This window comes from Camelina sativa, chromosome 20, assembly GCF_000633955.1.
Source record: "Camelina sativa cultivar DH55 chromosome 20, Cs, whole genome shotgun sequence".
Taxonomy (NCBI): domain Eukaryota; kingdom Viridiplantae; phylum Streptophyta; class Magnoliopsida; order Brassicales; family Brassicaceae; genus Camelina; species Camelina sativa.
The window spans coordinates 24,775,233-24,795,581 of NC_025704.1; the positions used below are offsets into that span (position 1 = coordinate 24,775,233).

The 20,349-nt window shown below is 38.1% G+C and overlaps 1 protein-coding gene across 1 annotated transcript; it reads left to right on the top strand.

Moving 5' to 3' along the window:
- On the top strand, positions 3,911 to 6,510 carry LOC104771624 (vacuolar protein sorting-associated protein 2 homolog 2). Its single transcript, XM_010496184.2, has 10 exons — positions 3,911 to 4,125; positions 4,490 to 4,534; positions 5,052 to 5,086; positions 5,156 to 5,206; positions 5,300 to 5,404; positions 5,489 to 5,560; positions 5,716 to 5,787; positions 5,912 to 6,028; positions 6,122 to 6,195; positions 6,288 to 6,510. Exons 1-10 carry the CDS (start codon positions 4,092 to 4,094, stop codon positions 6,346 to 6,348), a joined length of 666 nt encoding a protein of 221 aa, XP_010494486.1. The 5' UTR covers positions 3,911 to 4,091; the 3' UTR covers positions 6,349 to 6,510.

Consider the following 20,349-nt stretch of genomic DNA (forward strand, 5'->3'; position numbering starts at 1 on the left):
GATCTAAGCATGAGATCTCTCTTGTTTGTGTGTTTTCTTTGCTGTTTGTGTTGTTTTGTTGCTTGGGATCGTTGCTTTTGTGATTCCCAGTGATTTCTGAGGTAATTGGGTGAGTTTGGAACGGATTCAGGATGGTTTGGAATCGGGATTCGTCGTTCGTGTTCGCGCAGTTCGTGTCTGCAGATATGGCATTGATCGACACCATTCGAGCATCGGTCGACACTGTTGGTGACAGCATCGGTCGACACCCTTGTGGCATCGGTCGACACCTTTTGGTTCAGCATCGGTCGACACTTTCTGGTGGCATCGGTCGACACTAGTCTCAACCGAGACTTGTTTTCCTGGTTTGATGTATTGCTTGTGTTTTGTTTGCTTGCATAACTTGAGGGTCTCATATGCTTGTGTGTATAACCTAGTAGATGGGAGGACGGCCTCACTAAGTATTTATGATAATACTTACGCATCTCAATTGTTGTTTGTGATGTGCATGTAAAGGAAAAGTGTGATCGTGGAATCAAAGGCGATGAAGAGGAGGATGTTCTAGAGGCTTGATTGATTGTGGTCTAGCTGTTGTTAGGTTGCTAGATTAAGTCATTTGAACATTGTAGGATGTTAGCTTTTGGTTATTTCCTTGTTTTGGATTTTGGTGTTATTGGTTATTGGATTATTTATGTTGGAATTTTAATGGATTAATGGAATTGTTTTATTTGGTTATCCGCGGTTATTGATTGTTGTTAGGATGTTAGTGGGTATGGGACCACTAGTAAATTAAGGTATAAAAAAAAAAAAAAAAAAAAACGGGAAGGGTTGTTTCAGAACCACTGAAGTCATCCAACGGTGGGAAATTAAGATCGAACAGAAACAGCAGATTCCTCCGCCGCAATGACGAAGCGATATTATAGTCGTTGATAACAGACGATAACGAATCACAGTCGCTGTGACAATCCTCCGGAACTACAAGCGGAGTGCTAGGATACCTTTTCGCAGCTGTCTTTCAACAATTACGATCGTACCTAAATATTAGATAAATATGGAGTTTACTTTTTTATTCACTTCCTATATTTAGTGATCTCTAAAAGTTTCAGTGTATACATTCTACTTTGTTGTAATAGATATCTACTAATTTTCTCAGAGAACATATAGGAAGAACATAGAGTAAATCGTAGAAGGTTTATACTAAAATGTTTAAAACATAGAGTAAACCATAGCATACATACTCTGAATATTGTAGAATTTTGGATTTCGGACTACTAAACTATTTAGAACAAAAACTGAGACATATATTTTTGTGGTGTAAAGATGATACTTATGCAATGAATGTATGCAAACATGCAAACAAAGACATAAGCAGTGATGATGTTGAATGATCAGGTGGAGTGCAAGAGGTTTCAATTACTCTTATGTTGTTGTAATATAAGAGATGTCAATCCATAATGAGTAAGATGCAAGCAATCAGGATGTGAACGCTTATTTAAGTTAAACCAAGTATGAAAATTGTTTTGTTCTAACAACCTAATGACAATAATGAAATGTAGAATGTAAAACTTCTAAGATAAAAGACAAAATGCAAAGTGAACAGTGTAAACAAAGCAGAAATGATTCTAAACAGGAACAAGAACTAACAAATGCTAATGAAATGAATGCAACAGGATTAAACAGGAACAGAAGCAATGAAACAGGAATGAAACAAGAAAGATGCAGAACATAAACAAGAACTTTAGAAGGAGCTCGAGCAAGCACTCGATCGTATGCTCGATCGAGTGACTTAATACGAAGAACATAAACAGATTTAACAAACAAAGCAGAACCAATAGCAAGCAAATCAAACAGGAAGCGGATAACAGTAATCAAATAGAGAAATCAATAAACAAAGTAGGTCCTAGAGATGGATTCATGGGCTGGACTCAAGCTATGATTACCTAAACTGATCAACAAACCTCAATCAACAAAGAGCTATCTCTAGACAATGATCTTTTATTACTTTCTAATCCATTCTCATGATAATAACAATCAAGTTTAGTAACATCCTAACCGAACTCTCATTGGTGAAACCTTACTAAACATGCAATAAACTCCAGATCATCAATGTCAAAAATCACCTTAAACATCCAATCTCTCAGGTTAAGAATGATAATCTCTAGCATTAGCTTTATCTAACAACCTAAACATTGGTATGATGCAAGGAAGCTTAAGATATATTCTTACACTCTCAGATATAAGAACAGCATAGAACACATCTAATCTAGAAACCATAACTCTTATCCAGTCTTATCCATCCCTAAGATCCACACTACTCAGATTCACTAAACATGATGAACAAAATCATAAACCCATAAATTAGTGAAAATTGCATGATTAGAAAGATAAGATAAAGATCTACAATATTGAACACAGAAGCAAACTCAAATTCTTAATACTTTGAAAGTTATGGAACCAAGAAGTATCAAAAATCTAGAAAAAAATACAATAAAGGAGGCTGATGATATAAGCAAAAAGTAAATATTACCAAAATGGTAAAAACAAGGCTTCCAGATATTTTTCTCTCTAAAGTGGCTTGTGGGTGGCCATAGAGTACATTAGGTATATATAGGAAGGAAAGAAAGCCCTAAAATGGCTAGAAGACAAAATAGAGAGGCGGTTCGGTCAACTCGACCATGTGCTCGGTCGAGTGCCTGGTCGAGTGACCTCTTCTTCTGTTTCTACCAATGGTCGAGTCCCTCTCCTCACACGGTCGAGTGTCTGGTCGAGTGTGGTGGTCGAGTGGACTTCCAGACCTTGGTTCTCTTCTGCTCTAGCTCCTTTGTCTGCTTCACTTGTTGGCTCTACTCCTCTTTAGCACTTTTCCATGCTCCTTGGAATCCAAATCACCTGATTATACAAGAAACCATGCAAATGCAATGCAAATCCTATCTAATGCACAATAGAAAATGTTTTCTAAATTTTTTACATCAAATTTTATCCACCAAAAAAGTAACTTATACATTTTTTTTTGTAAAAAATTATATCACCTATAGTATTGTATATCTACTTATTTTTTTTATATTTCATATTTTACAACTTGTTAAATTTAAGTTTTTTAATTTGTATGGGTATTTTAGATAAAAATAACTATTTTGAAAAAAGTGTATATGGATAAAACTTTTTTTAGTTATCCTTTTTTTCTAATTTTCCCAAAAAAACTCCACTCGACAATTTGTGTAACATATTTATTCAATTCGTTTAGCATATCATAATTAGCAATTTTTCTATAAATAACCATTGTTTTTGTCGGTTCATATTCCGCAATGGGGGAACACTATAGGATGTTCTTAGAGTAAAAATATTACGAAAATAATCTAAGATCAGTAGTTAAGATCTTTTGTTAAAAAGTTAATTATTGGGAGAACATGTTTAAGATCATAAGATTTAATAATATAATATTCTTAAACATATTACATTTATAAAAACTGTAAAAATAACATTTAAATTGCAAACTTATAAAACTTGTACTAAAATTCAAAATACAATACCAAATTTTTATGAAACAAAAAAAACATTAAAGATTAAAAAAAAAAATATATTACTTAATTAAAACAAACAAACATTTTATTTAATTAATACATATTTTAAATCAAATCCTCTTTTAATTTGTAAAAAATTGTTTGCAAAAAATTGTATCCAATCACAGCTTGCCACGTCAGCTTAAAACTGAGCCTAGATCAGTTCTACATCAAGAACTGGACAACATGTTCTTATGCCCCATTGCGGATGGCCTAACAACAGACATAAAAAAAACTACAATCCGAAAACAATTAATATAAGAAAATGGATAAAAAACAAAAAAGGAATATTAATAGGAGGATCTGGAGACTCCGTAACGGCTAGTTCCAAAGTACCGTTTCTTTAATTAAATACACGCTCTGACACATTCCATATACACACACACACATTCACACTCACAGAGATAGAGAGAGAGAAGCTAAAATAAAAGCACACACCTTTTGTTGCCTCTTTCTCATCATCTTCACTCAGATCACTTTTTCTCTGATTTAGGGTTTTTCGTTGACTGTACACTATTTCGATTTGAGAAGAGAGGAAGAATAGGAATCGCCATGAACATCTTCAAGAAGAAGACAACTCCTAAAGGTAAACAAAGAAAGCTCATAACTTTGTTCCTCAAGAGATATAGTTTTCTGTGTTTTTCTTTTTCTTCCTCATCTCCGACTAAATTCCGAGTAATGGTATTGATTTCTGTTGGTGAACAAACTCAATCTGGATAAAAATTGGATCTTTGAGTGTTTTGTTGTGTTCAAAATTGGATCTTGCTATGTGGGTTCTTGTTATCCATAAAAGGGTAGATAGATTTCTTAATTAGATGTGTAATTTTAAGTGTGCGGGAAAGCTCGAAATTGGAAATCCTGATTTAGGTTAGCTTGTGGAATTTTGTAATCCTGCTTTTTTGATTGTATTGAAAAGTTGTGATTTTTTAATTTATTTTGTGATTCCGCAGATGCTCTTCGTACCAGTAAGAGAGAGATGGCTGTTGCTACACGAGGTATGATGTTGTATAGGTTCCAGTCTCTATCTAACAAAGTTCGGTTTTTTGATTTAAGTAGATTGTGTTTTTGATCTGTGTCAATCTATTGCTACTTTAGTAAACGGATTGGTTGAGAGTGAAGAATGCTTTACCTTACTAGTTGTGGTTGAGATTGACCAATGACGCATACATATTACTGTTTGAAGAAACCTTTCTTACTAGCCATTTCACTGAGATGCTTTTTCGGGAATTTCTAATGCATTTGCTTGTTTTGCTGAATCATTCTTGTTCCTTTTATCATCAAAGAGAAATTTTGATTTCACGATTCTCATCATCAAAAGTGTTGAATTTGGCAAGAACTAGTGATTGGTATCTGTTCTTGATCCTTTGGGACTGTGTTGTTAACTTGTTAATCTTATGAACTCTTTCTTAACATCTGTCCTGTACTTCTGTCTAATTTTACCAAAAAGCATTATAAGAGTAGAGCTAAGCTTTTATTCTGTTGTGACTTACTTGATATCGGATGCCTTCGCAGGTATCGAACGGGAGATTACATCTCTTCAACTAGAGGTAAGTTTAATTAAACTGTGAGCTTGTCTGAGTTATATATATCCTTCACTAACATTAAGCCACAATTAGGAGAAGAGACTAGTTGCAGAAATCAAGAAAACGGCTAAGACTGGAAACGAGGCAAGTTATTCATTTCAATTCCTTTCTTTTCTCTCTTCCTGTTTCATCTAAGAACTTCATTGTTAATTCTCGGTACTGTTGGATTATTCATAGGCGGCCACAAAGATTTTAGCTCGTCAACTTGTTCGATTGAGGCAACAGATTACTAACTTACAGGGAAGCCGTGCTCAAATTAGGGGTGTAACCACTCATACACAGGTTTGTTCAACACCAGCTAAACTAATAGTTCAATTTATAGTAATCTAGTGTTAATATAAAGCTACATTTTTTACTTTCATTTAGGCTCTGTATGCAAGCACTTCGATTTCATCTGGCATGAAAGGTGCTACCAAGGCTATGGTTGCAATGAACAAGGTAAGTGTTAGTTTGTTTCAATTCTAAGTACTTAATTTCATTGATATTCTGATGAACCTATAGAAACCAGTCAAACCACAATAGTTTTTGAACTAGGTACATTACTACATTAGTAATTCATAACAGTTAACTTCATTCCTACTTTATGTTTTCAGCAAATGGCACCAACGAAACAAGCCAAGGTGATTAAGGATTTCCAGAAGCAGTCGGCACAGCTAGACATGACGGTAAACGACTACATCTCTTTAATCCTAAGTGCTTACTTAATCTAATGAGCAACAGGTACAGATTAGTAGGCAGGATTTGGCTTTCTTTAACTTTTGATTGGTTTCTTTGTTGTTGGACTTGCAGATAGAGATGATGTCAGAGGCAATCGATGAAACACTTGACAAAGATGAGGCTGAAGAAGAAACAGAAGATCTCACTAACCAAGTTCTTGATGAGATTGGTGTTGGGGTTGCATCTCAGGTCAGGTTTCTCTGCACTTAAGGCAAAGTCTTTTCGGATTCTTGAGTAAGTCAAAAACTAAAATCTGTCTTCTCTTTCATTTGTTTTAAACAGTTATCTTCAGCTCCAAAAGGCCGGATCGCTACAAAAACCGCAGCTCCTCCTGCATCTACTGCAGCTACTAACAAGTGAGCTCATGTCATATTATATATAAGTTTGGTCAAATCAAAATCACAGTGTAGAAAGAAAAAATATACCGAACCTTTACTGTAACTTGCAGCTCTGAATCAAGTGATGTGGATGAGCTTGAGAAGAGGTTGGCTTCGCTACGACGAATCTGAGATGTCTGAAGAAAGAAAGAAAGAAAGAAAGAAAGAGAGCAGCTTCCTTCCTCTTTTTTGTTATCTCTGTAAAAATCTGCTGAAACTTAAGCTGTTTGATACTAAGATTGGTCATCAAAAACACTATTAAGTCTTTTAAGAACATGTATACATATTTTACTATAGAGTTCCTCTACGCTTGATATTCAGTTTAATAAGCATGTATATAGATAAATGTCTTAACAGTGATTTGCTTTTGTTTAGTAACCGGTTATTCAACGAACAACATGCATTGGCTAAATTATTCTTATTTGTTTCTTACCGTTTGTATTTTGTCCAATATGTAATTTGATCACCTATTCATGAGTTGGATGTTTTCGCCTATGATGATTTCAAGACCAAGTATTTAACCTTAAAAGATCTACAAATTGTCATGAACAGTCTAGAATAAAAAATATACTGTATATCATTACCGAAAGCTTTAGTGGTCAAGACTACAGCACTATATATAACCTCGGCTATGTTCACTTATATTTTCAAGTTGATATATTTTGTGAAGGGAATCGTCGATGAATGTTATTTTTTACGCAAACAATGTTGTCCTCCTGCAAACACAACATCGCAAAAAGATATATAAAATGTATTTTTTATTTTTATTTTTTAACTACAAGTGTACAAATTTAACTAAAGATCACTAAAATGCAAATTCTAAAGATGTATTCAAGGCTCAATCATATTTCTAATCTCTGTTACATGTGTTCTTGATGATCTCTAAAACTCAAATAATATTATACACTAAAGGCAAACAAAGCTGTATTGTATTAACCATGAGGTGGTGGGCTAGTGGTTCTAGTCTTAGTGGAAGAGTTGCCCTGTTGGTTTAGGCCAGAGATCAATTCTCCCTAAGCACAAGAATTACTCAGCTTTATCTCTTTGGCCACATGGGTATGAGCCCATTTGCATAACCGGAGAGACCCTACTCGTGAGAAGATTAATCTCAGACCCCTCCATAGGTCTGGGGATTTACTCTCTGAATTAACAAAAAAAAAAAAAAACTGTATTGTATTGTCAAATAATCGATCATGGTTTAACGCTCTTCACCTTACTAGCTAGTAGCTACTTCCACCTAGCCTAAGTTTCTTAAAAGGAGCTGGATACTAGACAACTTATTTAATCGTCATTATTTTGTTAATCAACCTTTTTAAACCGATACTTTTGAGAATAAAATAAAATAAAATTGTATTTACAATTAGAAACGAACAAATACGAAAGTGAGAGACTCAAGAGTATCAGATCATGTGGAGAAGTTTGTTTTCCTTTTCTCTGCCTTTCCTATCTCTGTTTTTTTTTTCCTTTTCTTGTCAACAACAATAATTATTATTTTGGTTTGGTCGGCTCCAAAAATAAATCAAAAAAGTATATATCACTTAGAAAGTTAGAATCAAGGAATGATTTTGTTATGGGCTTATTAGTAAACAAGGCGGTTAGTTATGTCCAAAAATAATTAGGAAAATTGATAAATACGAATCGTACGTACCTAAAGAAAAAAAAACGAATTGTACCTTGTTCATCAATCCTAAATCTCTACGATCTACAAAAATCCTTGTTAGCAGTCGTTCTTGTGATATCAAGATCAACCATGGACGACTCCGCCATCAAAGTAAGTAACCTTCTTCTCTTTATGGATCTCTCTATTTTTTTTATTTTTTATTTTTTGAAAATATTGTTAAATTATATTCAAAAGAAAATAACGTTGTTACAACTATTGCATCGGATTATAGAGCATATGAGCTAGTTTTATATGAAAAACAAAAACATTTAAATCACATTTGCCGGGAGTGTAACCACTTTTGAAACGCCGTGTCATATCGCCGATCACCCAAGAAACCAATGGCGAGCAGCTGATCACGAACTTGCCTATCAATCCAGTCTATAATGCTGACAGAAGTGTGTGAAACTTCACCGTGACGACGCCCATTGCGCTCACGCCAAACTCCATAAATGACCGCCTGGAAGACATACCGGATAAGAAACCCCTAAACCCTGTGGAGCTGCGGGTTTGAGATATATGCTAGCGCACCGGTGACCAATCCGTCGTATAGCTTGCACCTAAAAGTCCCTTTGCCAGCGCCGACCATACCTCAGAGACAAAAGAGCAGCTAAAAAATAGGTGATCTCGACTCTCCATATATGAATGGCATAAAATACAAGTTCCCGCGAGCCAACCATTCCAAGTCACCATACGTAAACCCGTCGAGAGACGATCGAGGACCGCCAACCAGGTACAAAAAGAGTACTTTGGGGTATCATGAGTGAACCAAATTCCGCGGTGCCAGGAAACCGTAATGGATGTCGTGCGTATATGGTTCCAAGTGTCTCTGGTAGAGAACCTCTGTTTGAAAACATCATTTTTCCCGCACCACAATAATTGATCAGGTTTTGAATGCAGGGCATTCTCCAGCAGTGTTAGTTGGTCCGACCTATGCTGTCGTCGTTGACGGTTAGTCCAAGCATCTGATGATGAACTTTGACGGCTGATCCCCAAATCTATAACTCCTCTGTCACCAACGATGTCAAAAAGCGGACCCAAGTCTGACCAATTGTCAAACCAGAAAGAGGTATGCTCCCCATTCCCAACCTCTACTTTGCATAACGTTTTGGCTAGCTCCCTCTACTTTAGGAGTTTTCGCCATATCCAAGAGACCAAAGTTGGGGTACTTTTAACCGCCCAGAACGAAGCTTGCCTTAGGAGATTTACTGAAGACCATTTCACCCACAAAGAATTACCATGAGACACTAGACGCCAGATCAACCTCAAACAACTCACTAGATTTGCTTCTTTCATGGAGCGTAACCCAAGACCACCCTCTGCTTTAGGCCGACAAACAACCTCCCAAGATACCTTAGCCTTTCTCGCATTCATCTCTGTCCCCGACCAGAGAAAAGCAGAACAAAGTGATTCAATCTCAGTTATGCATGCACGTGGTAAGCGAAATGCCCCCATCCAGAAACTACAAACACTCCATAACACAAAGGAGATCAAATTAAACCGAACTGCATAAGTGAAATAACGAGCAGTCCATGAGCCAATGCGTTTTCGAATCTGCTCTAATAATGGAGAACAATCCGCCTCAGTAAGCCTCCTAGTAACAAGAGGAAGACCAAGATAACAAACTGGTAAGCTACCAACCGCAAAGGGTAGTTGCATGTCAGGGGGATTAGAGACCTCTCCAGCCAAGTAGATAGTAGACTTCGCCAAACTTATCGTGAGCCCTGAAATCTTTGCAAACTGATCAAAAACCGCTATAATGCCCTCAATAGATCGGAGTTTACCATCAGATAAAACCATAATATCATCTGCAAAGCTTAAGTGAGTGAGTCCCATATTCTGACACCGCAGATGATAACCAAACAAACGATCTCCTGCAGCCTGGTCCAACAGTTTAGATAAGACATCCATACACATAACGAATAAGTAGGGGGATAAAGGACACCCTTGACAAAGACCCCGGGAGCTACGAAAAAACCCCGCAAGTTCACCATTAACCTGAACTGAGAAAGAAGCCGTAGACACACATAACATGATCCAGTGAATGAACTGAGACGGGAAATGCATAGCAGAAAAAATCTTGGACAGGAAGGACCATTGAACCGAGTCAAAAGCCTTGGAGATATCAATCTTAATGGCACATCGACTAGAAATAGATGGCTTGTGGTAATTTTTGATTAGTTCCGTGGCAAGCAAGACATTCTCAATGAGAAGGTGGTCTTGAACAAAAGCAGATTGGTTGCTAGAGATGAACTTTGGTAAGAGCCGCTTAAGACGATTAGCAATGATCTTCGAGATTACCTTGTAGAGCACATTACAGCAAGAAATAGGGCGATAGCCCTTCATTTCCTTTGCAGAAGTCGTCTTAGGGATAAGAGCAAGGATGGTAGCATTGACTCCTTTAGGCAAGAAACCCCTTGCAAAGAAAGATTGAGCAGCCAGCACGAACTCTCGTCCCAAGATATCCCATGTGGCTTAAAAAAATTATGAGGTGAACCCATCAGGTCCCAGGGACTTATCACTCGGCATTGAGAAGAGGGCCTGTTTTATTTCATCACCAGAGACCACACGAGTGAGTAATTTCTGATCAACAGGGTTACAGCGGAATGGTAACTCGACCATCCAGATAATGGACCTCCTTGATGCTATTCATCGCTTTTCGAGCTTTAGCCGCTCTGTGAAACGTTTTATTATTTCTGTCACCCACCTGTAGCCAATGGAGTTTCGATTTTTGCCTCAAAAACTTAGATGATTCTCTATTTGCTTAAGCTCTTCTGATTCTCTCCCTATTAGATGATTTAAGTCTAGAGAGAATGTCTGATTAGAATTTTTTATTTTCTTTTAGGGTCAGAAATTGCTGGAATTGAAGGGTGAAAAACAGTAAAATTCATTCTCTTTATCCTTTTTTTTTTGGGAAGTGGGAACTATGAGATAATAATAATATTATCTCCTGCAATCGAATTGTGTATTGTAGGACTAGCATGATTTCCGTAGAGGGATATGTGTTAACTTTGGTGAAAAGATATTTTCTCATTAATGAATCATATTGTGATACAAGAGTATATATACTGTAAAATTAGTATACTAGAAGGATAAGCTAAAGGAGACTTAACCATCCTAATATACATTTATAAACTATGATATATATGAGCTAATAGACCCCCCTCAAGCCGATACTTCTGTGGAGGAATAAAGGCTTGAAATCGACATGCGCCGGAGGAGATGATGAAATGGTCCAGGTTGAAAAGGCTTCGTAAGAATGTCAGCAAGCTGGTTTTCAGAACTGAGATGAAAAAGTTTGACAAAAACTTTCTTGACCTGATCATGAGTAGTGTGACAATCTATCTCGACGTGCTTGGTTCGCTCGTGAAAAACATCATTGCTCGCGATGTGTAAAGCGGATTTGTTGTCACAAAACAGCTTAGCTTGCAACACATGTGTGATATGCAGATCATGAAGCATCTGTTGAAACCAGAGTAAATCCTTGGTAGTCTGCGCCATGCTTCTGTACTCTGCTTCCGTATTACTAGAGCTCACGACGTCCTGTTTCTTTGATTTTCAGGATATCAAAGAAGTACCGAGAAAGATACACATACCAGAAACCGATCTTTGAGAGTCTTTGCAAGTACCCTAGTCAGCATCAACAAAGCCATATAGGCAAGCTTCTGAAGTAGCCGAATATAAGAGACCTTGACCATGACTATTTTCTAGATATTTGAGGACGTTGCGAGCAGCTTGAAAATGGACATCAGTAGGGCATGAGAGAAATTGACTCAGCCGATGAACCGCAAACGTGATGTCAGGACATGTAATGCACAAGTAGAGTAACCTGCCAATTAACTCTCTGTATAGTCGCCAATCCGATAAAAGAACACCAGTGTCTTTAGTTAGTTTCTCCTTAGGATCCATCGGAACAGACTTTGGTTTACAGCCTAACAAACCTGCATCAGCCAACAAGTCTAAACAGTACTTCCTCTGGCATACTGATATACCCGTCGAATTCCTGGCTATCTCCAATCCCATAAAAAATTTTGCAGGACCAAGATCCTTGATCTTAAATTGGTTAGCTAAAGTAGCTTTGACTGCAGCAACCGCCATGTCATTGTTGCTGGCAATAAGAATGTCATCAACGTAAGCCAATAAGGCAGTGTAAGACGTACCTTGTTCCTTGACAAACATCGTGTTCTCAGCATCACACTGAATGAAACCATCAGCAAGGAGTGCCTTTGAAAAGCATTTGTACCATTGTCTTGAAACTTGTTTCAAGCCATATATAGTCTTGTTGAGCTTACACACTGCATTAGGAGGAAGAGAAGTATCAGGAGGTGGTGTGTATCCTTGAGGTAAACTCATATATATTTCCTCATCCAAGTCACTATGCAAAAAAGCAGTAGTGACATCCATTTGAGTTAAACTCCAACCCTTCTTAGCTGCCAAATCCAAAAGAAGCTTCACACTTGCCAAACGTGCAACCGAAGAAAAAGTATTGAAGTAATCTACACCCTCCTGTTGTGTGAAACCCTTTGCAACTAAACGAGCTTTATATCGCTCTATGGAACCATCAACATAGTACTTGATGGTATATACCCATTTACAACCCACCACATTTTTACATGGTGGCAATGAGACAACATCAAACGTGCCAGCAGCCTTCATAGAATTCATTTCCACATTCATGGCTTCTGTCCAATATACAGAAGCAATGGCCTGTTGAAATTTTTTGGTTCTGTTTCGATGCAAACAAAGAGAATATATTCTTGATAGAGAGGTTTGAAATTTTTGTAAGTAAGATAGGAAGAAATAGGATATGGAGTGGTTGTTTTGATGGGTAAAAGAAATGGAGAAATTTGAGTAAGAGAACAATGATAGTCAGAAAGATAACCTGGTACCTTAGATGTTCGCTTTGGTCTGACCTTTGATGATGAAACAATAGTCGTTTCTGCAGGCACAGTCTCATAAACCAAATGATGATCACCAGAAGTGGATATGGGTGATGGTGGTTGATGTGATGACAAAGTGGATGATGATGATAATGGAGAATGCATAGGATGATGATAATGGAGAATGCATAGGATGATGATAATTATCTATGTTAGGAGGAAGTGATGAAGGCAAGATGACATTATCAAACATATCAGCCGAATGCATAGGAGCATGTTCTAAATGAAAAGGAAAAATATTCTCATGAAAGACGATGTTGCATGAAATAGAAATGACATTACTATCTAGGTGTAAAACCTTATATACTTTGTAACCAAAAGAGTATCCTAAAAACACACAACGATCAGCCCGAGGACTAAATTTGTTTCGATCTTTTGGTAAAGTAGAGACATAGCACAAACAACCAAAAGACTTTAGAAAATTATAATTAGGTGGTTTGTGATTCAACAATTCAAAAGGAGCTACATTTTTTAGTAAAGCAGAAGGAGTCCTATTGATTAAAAATACAGCAGTAAGCAAGCAATCACTCCAATACACTACAGGCACATTAGAATGAAACAATAAGGCTCTTGCTACATTAAGTAAATGCTGATGTTTGCGATTAACAACAGAGTTCTGTTGAGGAGTGTAAGCACAAGAAAACTGATGAACCATGCCATGTTCTTTAACAAGGTTATTAAAAGCTAGTTCAGGAGCATTGTCAGTTTGGATAGCCTTAATATGCGATTTATATTGTGTAAGAACATATTTGATGAAATCAAGAAAAACAGTAGTAACTTACACTTTTATTTCTTAGTAGCTAAACCCAAACAGCTCGGTACAATCATCAACTATCGTTAAAAAATATTTGAAACCTTCTACAGACTCTGTTGAAAAGGGACCCCAAATATCTAAGTGGACTAGATCAAACGGGTGAGAAGACAAATGATTTTTTGAATCAAAAGGAAGACGTTTTTGTTTAGCTACAGGACAAACAGAACAATGACTCTGATCAACTAAAGAAGACATAGGGAAGGACAAAGTACCAGAAAGAACTTTTAACTTGTCAGAAGATGGATGTCCAAGGCGTTGATGCCAGAGATGTCCATCGACCTTCAAAGATCAAGAGAAATGCGGAAGTGATGTAGCTGAAGAGATGTGGGTAGATGCAGATGAAGATGCTTCAAGTTGCAAGATGTATAGGTTGTCAAGAAGTAGACCCTTATCAATCATCAAGTCCTGAATAGACTCCTGAAGATAGCAAGAATCAGGGTAAAAATGAGCAGAGCCACGGTTATGTTGTAAGAGACTACTAATGGAAATGAGATTGAATTTGAAAGATGGAACATGCAAAACATCATGTAATATGAGTGAATGTGATAAATGAACAGTGCCACTGTAACGCCCCCGAACCGTACTATGACCACTAAGGTCATCGGACAGCCACGGGATGCCACTTGCGGAATTGCACCAAGGTGATCCGGTCGAGGACGGAAGCTGCAGACTTCCCGACCGGTCCTCCCTAGCACAGTCCCACCCGCAGCCGAGGTTACTTAGGCTTTGCAACCCTCGCAGCCTGGTGCGTTGTGTTAGCCCGGACTAGGCCGAGTATCAGTTGCAACTTGCCATGCTTTCCTGAAAACCGTATATATATCACTTTAATAAGATACTTCATCGAAAATAAATCATTAAAGCAATATATATAAAGATAGTCGGAAAACTTTACACTTATCCTTTTAAGAAAATATAGGGTTTTACAAGAAACACAAGAAAACCCTATCCGGTACCCTAACGTTTGCTCCGGCTCTAGACTCACTTAGGTTTCCCTGCAAAACCACAACAAATGAGACATGAGTAATCTAAGATTACTCAGTGAGTCTGGGTACCCCTTCTATCCTAAACAGGATACTACTCCCCCAAACCGACTACCCCAGCAATCCCAGAAAGCTAGCAAGCCACAACAACTAGCAAACAACATCAAAGCAACGGAACGAAAGCTTAGCGGAAGCAAATCAAACAATCAACATGCAAGAGAGGTTAGATCAACGCGACTCGACTCGACGCTCTAAATCCTCTACACGACTCGCAAGGACAACTAGGATAAACAAGGAACTCTTGAACTACCCTAAACTCCTTGACCAAACAACCAAACAAGACGTCTAGAGTACAACAAGGATCGCTTGAAATACCCTGGACTCTTTAACAACATGCAACATGCAACATGTAAAGATGACTAGACATAAACAAGGGACACTTGATTACTCTAGACTCTTTACTCCTAGGGCCCTTCGATAATCTGTTCCGTTCCATGCCATCCCCCTCATGCCGAGACCACAAAGGTCACCAGCAATGAGCCCACTATCTTAGCTACATCGTCATGTAGCGGTTACGCTGGTAGCTAGCCAGCCGTAATAGTGTCCCTGCGTGAGTGGTCGTCGGGAACTCACGCGTGACAAACGCTTATGGAACCAGAATTATCGACACACTACTCTAGCTAAGACTCAAGAAACAAATTCAAGAGACTAAGCCAAAACAAAACATCGCAACAATTCAAGCAATGATTAATCAAGCACGCATGCAAGAAATCAAGCGAGAATGGAACATGCAATAATTACACAAGAAGCAAGAAAATAAATCAAGCAACTTAGGATTATTGTATATGCATGCAAACCATATAATCGACTTAAGCATCAAAATGCAACAAGTCCTAATATGCATGCAACCGATTAAGATTTAACTATTTAAATCCTACGCCCCAATTATGCATGCAAAGCCAATTGATTTAACTCCCTTAAATCCTCTTAATCCAATTAAGCATGCAAGTATCCTCACTCAATATTATGCAATAAAAATGCAAGATACTTCACTCCTTTAGTCATGCATGAAACCGATTTTAAGTAAGAAATAATACTTACAAAATCCTCTAGGTTCGATCATGCATGCAATCTTTAAACCAAATTTTAAGTAGTCCGATTATACTTAAAATGTACCAAAGTTTCCCTTATACCAATTATTGAGTGAGTCCCAATTATTTAGCATGCAACTAGTTCAATTTTTGCATGATGATTCTAGCATGAATCCTATCATGTTCGCATGCAACCCAATCAACCGCAACTACATGTACTACTCTACATGCACTACCTCAGACTCACCTCTTACGCAACCGTCAATGATACTCGGACTTCACAGCACCACTCGATCAGACAATCCGTTCCTTCTTCGCGTCAACAGCTTCTCGCTCCGTCGATCGCAACCCGTTCTTTCCTCGATGATCTTCTCGATCGCAAAGGCGTCCCGCACTCGATCTTTCTTCGACCGCTAACCGAAACTCCGCTTTGTGAGACAAGCGTTTCTCCTTCGGTTCCCCTCTTAATTACTCTTGGTCCTTCTCTCAATCTTACTCGACCACTCTCTCTTCTTTGTCTCTTTCTTTCTCTCGGAAAAGCTTTAGTGTTTTGAGAGAATTTGGGAGAGTAATCCCCAAATGAGGTCGATCACCTCATATTTATAGGCATACTTTGGAACCTTCTTCCCTTAGTGCGTTTTGACAAATGGCGTCCTCACCCCTTGCATGTCGAGCATGTAGCTCCTCCACCAATAGTAGCTCACCACTTAATCCATTTTCTTCCTTCCATTAGTGCATGTAATCCCTCCTTATTAGTGCATGTTGCTTAATGGTGCTTTAGGATTAGCTTTTAGCCAATAGGATTTCGCCATCTCCCCTTAATCTCCTTGATTAAGCTAATTCCCCACTATCTCCTCTTAATCACCTTAAATTTTTAATTCCCCCACTAATTCTTTCTTGATTATTTTAATTCTCCACTTTCCTCAATTTTTATTGGTCAATATTTCTAAGGAAATAATAATTTCCCAAAAATATTGATTCCTTCGTCCGGTATCTTCGACCTTCTCTCCGGCAATTCTCGACTTAGTCAGATTATTTTCTCGACCGTTCGGACGTTCTGCTCGGTACGTTCGGCAGTCTCTCGGGCAATTCGGACCGTACGCCTCAGCGATACGTCTCGGGCAACTTCGACTATACGTCTTGGATATCTCGACACTTTCTCGAGTCATCGGCAGATTCCCTCGAGCTCTCGACAATTTTCTCGGGTACTCGGCATCTCCCTCGAGTCTCGACAATTTTCTCGAGTACTCGGCAACTCCCTCGAGTCTCGACAATTTTCTCGAGTACTCGGCGGATTTCCTCGACGAGTTTTCTCGACTCTCTCGATAAGTCTTCTCGACCAGTTTTCTTGACCACCTATCTTGGTAAATATTTAGGGTCTCGACCGTGCGTCCGGTACTTCGGTCTTGGCTCGGCCATTCTTCGACTCACAAATATTTCTCCGGACTTCCTTGGGCCATTCACCTTTATTTCCCTTCTTCTTCTTTCTTAGGTCTTTTCCGTCCCATTTCCTCGACCTTTTTGTTTAAAATTTCTACTCTTGGTGAGGGTCATTACAGCCACATTGTGTGATATCCACTCTAGCTTCATTCGGTAAAGAGACTATAACTCCAGAAACTGTCACTGTGTCATTAAAAAAAGTTCAAAAAATCAGAGCACACATGACTAGTGGCACCAGTGTCAATAATCCAACTACCATGAGGAATGGTTTTAGACAAAAAAGAAAGACATTGATGTTGAAAGGTAAATCGATTATTTTCAAATCTTAGTGAAGTAGAAGGAAAACAGTTGGAAAAGAATTGATACCAGAAGATGATTGAATTGCCATGGCACCATGCTCTGTAATAGACGAAGCCTGTGAAGATGAAGCTGGAGTCTCTGAAAGCTTAACTTGAGCACTAAGTTGCTGAATCAAAGAAGTAATCTAATCACTACTCATCATGCTGACATCAAGATTAACCGCAACATTCGTAGATGGCATGGGAGTTGTCTCGATCATGACATTTGCCACAGCATGCGTCACAGGACGAGGATTAACAGATGTGTGTCCTCTGGGTTATGTAGACAGCATAGTTGGTTTTTTACCTCCTTGACCTCCATGCAGCTTAAAACATTTCTGAATAACATGCCCAGTTTGGCCACAATGAGTACAAACAGGTCGTGGGCCTCTTGGTCGATAATGATTTTGATTCTGAACCGCAAATGTTGTATTATCATAGGATCCAGTATATGACATCTGTTGAGGAGCTGAAACCTGAGATGGAACTGAGAGAGGAACCTCAATGGGAGCAGTAGCTTGAAAAATCATACTATTGCATGTAGGTGTGATGGCCTTTTGCCTTTCATCCGAAGTGACCATATTAAAAGCTTCTTCAATACTTGGAATTGGCTTCAACATCAGGATATGTCGCCGAGTAGACTCATATGATGCATTTAGTCCCATCAAGTACAAACTGAAGCTTGACTTCGTTCCTGAAGCTTTTCCCACAAAGAAGCTGCATTGCACTCACATTTTCCACAAGTACAAACTGGCAACTCCACATAGTTTTTGTACTCTTCCCATAAGGTAACCAAGAGAGTATAGTAAGAAGTAACATCCAACGATCCTTGTTGAATGGAACTTAACTTCTGCTCTATCTCAAAAACTCTCGGAGCATCATCTTGCTTGAATCGAGAAATTAGATTCTTCCAAATACCCTCTGCGGTAGATACGAACAACAAACTTGCTCCAATTTTTTTATCGTCAGAGTTAATGATCCAAGTAGATACAATGTCATTGCAACGAGACCAAGAACCAAAATCACGATGATCGTCAGGTGGTTTCTTGATCGTTCCATCTACGAAACCAAGTTTATTCCTAACATTAAGAGCTACTCGAAATGACTTTTGCCAAGAGTAGAAATCAGCTCCAGACGTTAGATGATCGGATACGATGCTCATCCCTGCATGATCTGAGCTGTGCAAGAAAAACAGATTCTCATACTGATCCGTCAGATTCGTCGGCACTGAATTTGTAAATGAAGGAGTCATGATTCAAATTTGAAACAAGATTGTGCGATAAGAAGCAACAACCCAAGCTCAATCAACCAAGAGAAAAGCGATTAACCCCAAAAGGACTCGGGTAATCAAAGAAGAGCACAGAATCAACACAATCGCAATAAGATTCGCAACAAAAGATGAAAAGATCTGAAGATTTGAAGCACTCATCAGAAAACAAAGGAAACCAAATCGGAGTTCAAGAAGATCAATTCAAGATAAAACAAAGAGAGAAACAAAGCTCAATCGAGAAAGAATCAGCTCAATCGAGAAAGAATCAGCTCGAATCAAAGATGAGAACGAAGACGAAGCTCAGAATCGTCATCAATGGTGTTTGAAAAAGTTTGTTATGTGGAAAAAAGAATGAGAAATTAATTTTGCTCTGATACCATGTTAACTTTGGTAAAAAGATATTTTCTCATTAATGAATCATATTATGATACAAGAGTATATATATTGTACAATTAGTATACTAGAAGGATAATCTAAAGGAGACTTAACCATCCTAATCTACATTTATAAACTATGATATATATGAGCTAATAATATGACACTAGGGTTCATCAGTATCCTCTCATGCTCGCGTTGAGAAAGCAATTCGCTTCATGCGGAAAGATCGCGCGTATCGCTGTTCCCAGAGACTTTGATAAAGGTATCCTCAAGAGTCCTCTCTTCATTAGTTTTTGGGGAGAAGGTGCGAGAGACAAGGCATTGAAACTTAGTGGAAGTGACCTGGGAGGATGGACTCTAGTAGTTAAGCCTGTACCCTACTACCCCAGCAGAATGAACCTGCCGGATCAAACAACCACCTCTTCGATCGAGATGTACGCTCGTAAGTTGATTTATATCATCTCCTGCAATGCTTTTAGTATCTTGCAATGCTATTTATAATAATAATAATATTCTCTCCTTGTTTATTAGGCTAATTGTTAAGGTAGATGATTTACCTTCTTCGGTGCGTAATATTGATTTGAAGATCGGGTTGTGTGAACATTTATCTTCATGTGGAGAGGTCGCCAGTGTTACTGTTTTTCGCACAGCTGATTTTGTCGACCGAATCCTTGCTCGCGAAAGGTTGTTTCTGCCTTCTTATCCCCCACCCAATTTGTGAATATAATTCCCAGCTCTCTCTCTCTCTCTCTTTCAAGTTATTTAATTCTAACTAAAGACTTGAAAGTTACATAGGTGCTCTTGTTTCTCTTACGGGAAAAGGATGTGTAGAGAAGGCGCTGGAACTAAGTGAACGTAACGGAAAAGGATGGAATCATAGGCGGATCCACATAGAAAGGTATGGGGTCAATTGACTCCTCATTAGTTTGAATTTTTTTTTTTTTAATAATACATATACTATTAGTTTTTGTATTGCTGCTTATACAAGTCACAAAAAAAAGAAAAAAAAAAATATATTTAGTGGATATAATGTTTAGTGGCCCATTAATATTCTCCCAAAACAATTAATCAACTCTAACCTAATAACACAAAATTACGTGAGCAGTTTTATTTCTTCTTTTACCTTCCTTCAACTTCTATTCATCATCGTCGTCGACAATCGACATCGTCATCTTCATTCAACTATTCAAGTAAGTCAAATTTTCAGATCAAACTTTTGTTT